Here is a 4,230-nt window from a genome sequence, read left to right as displayed (position 1 = left end):
GCATTATTATCCAGCAAAGCTATCATTCAGAAGTGAAGGCCAGATAAAGAGCTTCACAGATAAGGAAAAGCTAAAGGACTTCATCACCACCAAACCAGTATTATATGAAATGCTGAAAGGTATCCTTTAAGAAGAGGAAGAAGAAGAAAAAGGGCAAGATACAAATGATGAACAACAAACATGCATCTATCAACAAGTGAATCTAAGAATCAAGTGAATAAATAATCTGATGAACAGAATGAACTGGTGATCATAATAGAATCAGGGACATAGAAAGGGAATGGACTGACAATTCTTGGGGGGGAAAGTGGTGAGGGGGATGCAGGAAGAGACTGGACAAAATCGTGCACCTATGGATGAGGACAGTGGGTGGGGAATGAGGGAAGAGGGTGGGGTGGGAACTGGGTGGAGGGGAGTTATGGGGGGAAAAAAGAGGAACAAATGTAATAATCTGAACAATAAAGATTTAATTAATTAAAAAATATTTCGTAATAAACATCCTTTTGTATAAAAATCTTCTGTACTTGAGTTTATATTTTTAGATAGATTAACCCAGCCGTGGGCAAACTACGGCCCGCAGGCCGGATACGGCCCGTTTGAAATGAATAAAACTATTGAAAAAAGACTGTACCCTTTTATGTAATGATGTTTACTTTGAATTTATATTAGTTCACACAAACACTCCATCCATGCTTTTGTTCCGGCCCTCCGGTCCAGTTTAAGAACCCATTGTGGACCTCGAGTCAAAAAGTTTGCCCATCCCTGGAGTAACCATTAGAATTATTGGGTTAAAGGGATATTTTAAAGGCTTCTTGATATGTGCTTTCCAAAATAATTTTACCAATTTATATTCTCACCAGTGACTAAGGGAAGAACTGTACTACCACCCTGGACCAGTAATTTTAAAAGATTTGTTTATTTTCTAGGTAAATAATTGGCATCTCATTTTCATGTCTGTATTTTAATCTATAAAAGGAAGGAAAATAAAACCAAAGGCTAGTTACCTATAAAATTAAGCATTTAGTGCCAACTGCAGCTCCTATAATTCTATATAACTGTAATCAAGGAAATAAGAACTAAAGAATAAAGGATTAAAAGCATAACTATTATAAATATCTTATTTCTCAAGAGCAGCTTGAACACACTTTGAAAAGTATTATTATATCCACTGACATTTTCCCTCTAATCCCTTTATATTTCTCAAAAACTATGTAAAGTAAAATAAATCTTGACCAGTCCAAAAGAAAAAAAAAAAGAGCTCTAGGCTAAAGCCAAAAGTGGCTATAAACTTGTTAATAGTGTCTATTACCTAAATTCAGGTAGAGATGCACTGAAATATCAAGTCTCAAAAGTCCTACGTAGTAATGCCACCTGACAAACCTTCAAATGAGCTGGTGAACATACTAAAATTCCTATATCTCCTGTTATTGGAAGTCAGTTTGAATATAGACATTTAGACTGCCTAGATTAGAAGACAGTCTGAGAGACTACAGAGCAATGTCTGAAAACTTGGACTCTCCCTGGCAGACTCTAGGAAAATCTAATACTTAGTTTCATTTTAAAAAACAACAACAGTAAAAACAATAGTACAGAAAATATCTAGATATATTGCGTATAAATCAGGGCACATAGCAGTTCATGAAACACTTATTTTACTAACAGAGAAGCAGCCTAATCTAGGGATAAGAGCCCAAGTTCTGAAGCCAGACTGCCTCTGTTCGAATCCTGGCTCTGCCAACTCACCACCCATGTCACCTTGAGCAAATCACTTAAACGTCTGTTTTTTAATATCCTCTATTGTAAAATGATAATAATTCTACCTATCTTAAAGAACTACTGTGAGAATAAAATAAGGTAATATTTTTTAAATGCTTAAAATAGGGCTTGGACTTGGTAAGCACTTTATAAGTTGTTAATTAAAGTAAATAAAATATGATCGTATGTAATTCATACTGTGGGCTGCAGTTTAAAAGTATGAAAATCACCATTCCAGAGAGCATGCTCTTAAGAAAATTTTGGATAGGTATTAACCTACGGTTGAGCCAGGTGTCCAATGAGATAAGTGTGCTGTAAGCTGTAGAAGACATAAGCATAAAACTAACTATTTCTATTTGGCAATTTTTATCATAGATGAACACATCAGTTAATATCACCTTCTTCAAAATCATACCAGTTGAAAGATTGAAAATAATTTATGAAACCAAAAAACCCTTCTTTCTCACTACCTTAACTACCAAAATTATGCTGTTTTATGAAGAACTGCAAAATCTCATTTTTTTCTACTTTGAAGTATAATAAACATTGGCAAAACCATACTCAGACACTATGTCCACTCCCATCTTCGTCATGTAATATGTCCTTTTATATTGTCTAAACTCAGTTTCAAATAGGTCATCTTCTTCAGTCTCATCCTCCAAATGATCTAAAAAAAAAAAAGCCAGAAACAGTGCCTGACAATTGTGAATATTCTGTTTTCCACCTAAAGCTTTGATAAATACATAGCAAAATGGATGCTTATAAGCTTTCATAGAAATTTGTTCCATCCAATATTATAGTATTAGTAAAATATACAACAACCATTCTGTACAAAATGTAACATATCAAAATAACATAATTTGTACTCACCCTTAGAAGTTACAGCTTCTTCTCTATTTTTATCTAAAGCAGCCCAACATATAGAGTTTTCCTGGCCCTATAAAAATTATAAATCAATATAAAATTAATGGCAAGATACATTTCAAAGTGAGACATTTCACAGGGAGATTTTTAAAATACTAAAAATAACTGAATGATCCTTAAGTGACACACTATAAATATTTTAAAACTAATTCTCAAATACTGTGTAAATGTTTTTGGTTTTATATCACTTGTTTTCTAAAGCTATAAATCTTTATATGCAGAACTTGACCTTCAGGCCTCTCAAAAATATGTAATAAGTAACTGTCATAAATATGGAAGAGAAATATACTTAATTATATATGTGTTTAAAAAAAAACCCACTTCCAAGAATATTACTTAGAAAAAATATACAAGCAATATAAAATCCATTTATGATTTATCAATTTTAACATTTTTATGTGTCAAATTCTGGGCAACTGCTAACACAATATATTTGATTATGATGGAATCCAATTGATTACAAAGATCACTTACTTTCTGTATCTCTGAATTCCATCATTCCTATGGCTCCATTGCCAAATCTCCACTTCTAAATTTTTCTTCTATGCAACTCATTTGCTTTTCTATAGTTTTTCCATCTCATCACATCCTTCTTATCTTTTTCCTCTCTCGAAATTTCATCTTTTCTTCCATCTATTTTCTGACTGTCTATCTACTGCCAATGACTCTCATTTGTTCTCCCTACTCCCTATCCCTATCATTTCCTTTTCTTCTGGTAAACTGGGCTTCTGCCAACTTCCTGTGCTTGGGCTGTTCCTCCAGCTTCTCTCATTTTACCAGTGTCTCTAATGCTAACCACAGCTGCCTGGAAGATTTCTGAAGTTTAAGGATCAAGTTGAGGTGGACAGAGCCAGAGATTACTGATTGATATATAAGTTTTGTAAGGCCAGTTTCCCAAAAAGTTGCAGAGGCTGTTTTCTTAGAGAAAAAACACAAAGCAGAATGCAGACTGATGCTGCTATGTTGCACTAAGGAAAACCTAAGCAACTAAAAGGACTTTACTAGAGAAAAATCAAGATAGTTGCCCTTCCTGGAGCAAGAGTCCTAATTAGAACCAGTACAGCAAAGAGAGTACAGGAAGCAAATCAATTTCACAAGAACCAATAATTATAGATAAGCTGAGGAAAATTTCAAAAGAGGTTTATTTTCCAAGTTAACACATATAAGACATTTTTTAGACCTTATTAGAGATTAGAGGCCCAGTGCACAAAATTCTTGCACTGGGGGGCCTGCGCCCTCTTGCAGTCCAGCACCCCTTGGGGGATGTCTGCCTGCCGGCGTAGGCCTGTACACCAAAGTGGGTTCGACTCCCAGTCAAGGGCATGCACCTCAGTTGCAGGTTTTTCAGGCCCTGTTCAGGGTACGAGGAAGGAAACCAATCCATGTGTCTCTTCTCACATCAATGTTTCTCTCTCTCTCTCTCTCTCTCTCCCCATCCCTCCCTTCTACTCTCTATAAAAATCAATGGTAAAAATATCCTCCAGTGAGGATAACAACATCAAAAGAATAATGTAACAATATTGGTTAATTAATTATAAAAAATACTAGAGA

The 4,230-nt window shown here is 34.8% G+C and overlaps 1 protein-coding gene across 1 annotated transcript in view; it reads right to left on the bottom strand.

Annotated features, from left to right (window-relative positions):
- The window catches only part of XRN1 (5'-3' exoribonuclease 1), a 203,723-nt gene that overhangs the window by 152,048 nt on the left and 47,445 nt on the right, over positions 1-4,230 (bottom strand). The window contains 2 exon segments of the mRNA XM_006757506.2: positions 2,317-2,422; positions 2,626-2,692. Coding sequence (XP_006757569.1) covers positions 2,317-2,422; positions 2,626-2,692 — 173 coding nt within the window.

Source organism: Myotis davidii, unplaced genomic scaffold, assembly GCF_000327345.1.
Source record: "Myotis davidii unplaced genomic scaffold, ASM32734v1 scaffold495, whole genome shotgun sequence".
In the NCBI taxonomy this organism is placed as follows: domain Eukaryota; kingdom Metazoa; phylum Chordata; class Mammalia; order Chiroptera; family Vespertilionidae; genus Myotis; species Myotis davidii.
Note: the sequence above shows the minus strand (reverse complement) of the source record. Positions and strands in the feature narration are given on the sequence as shown.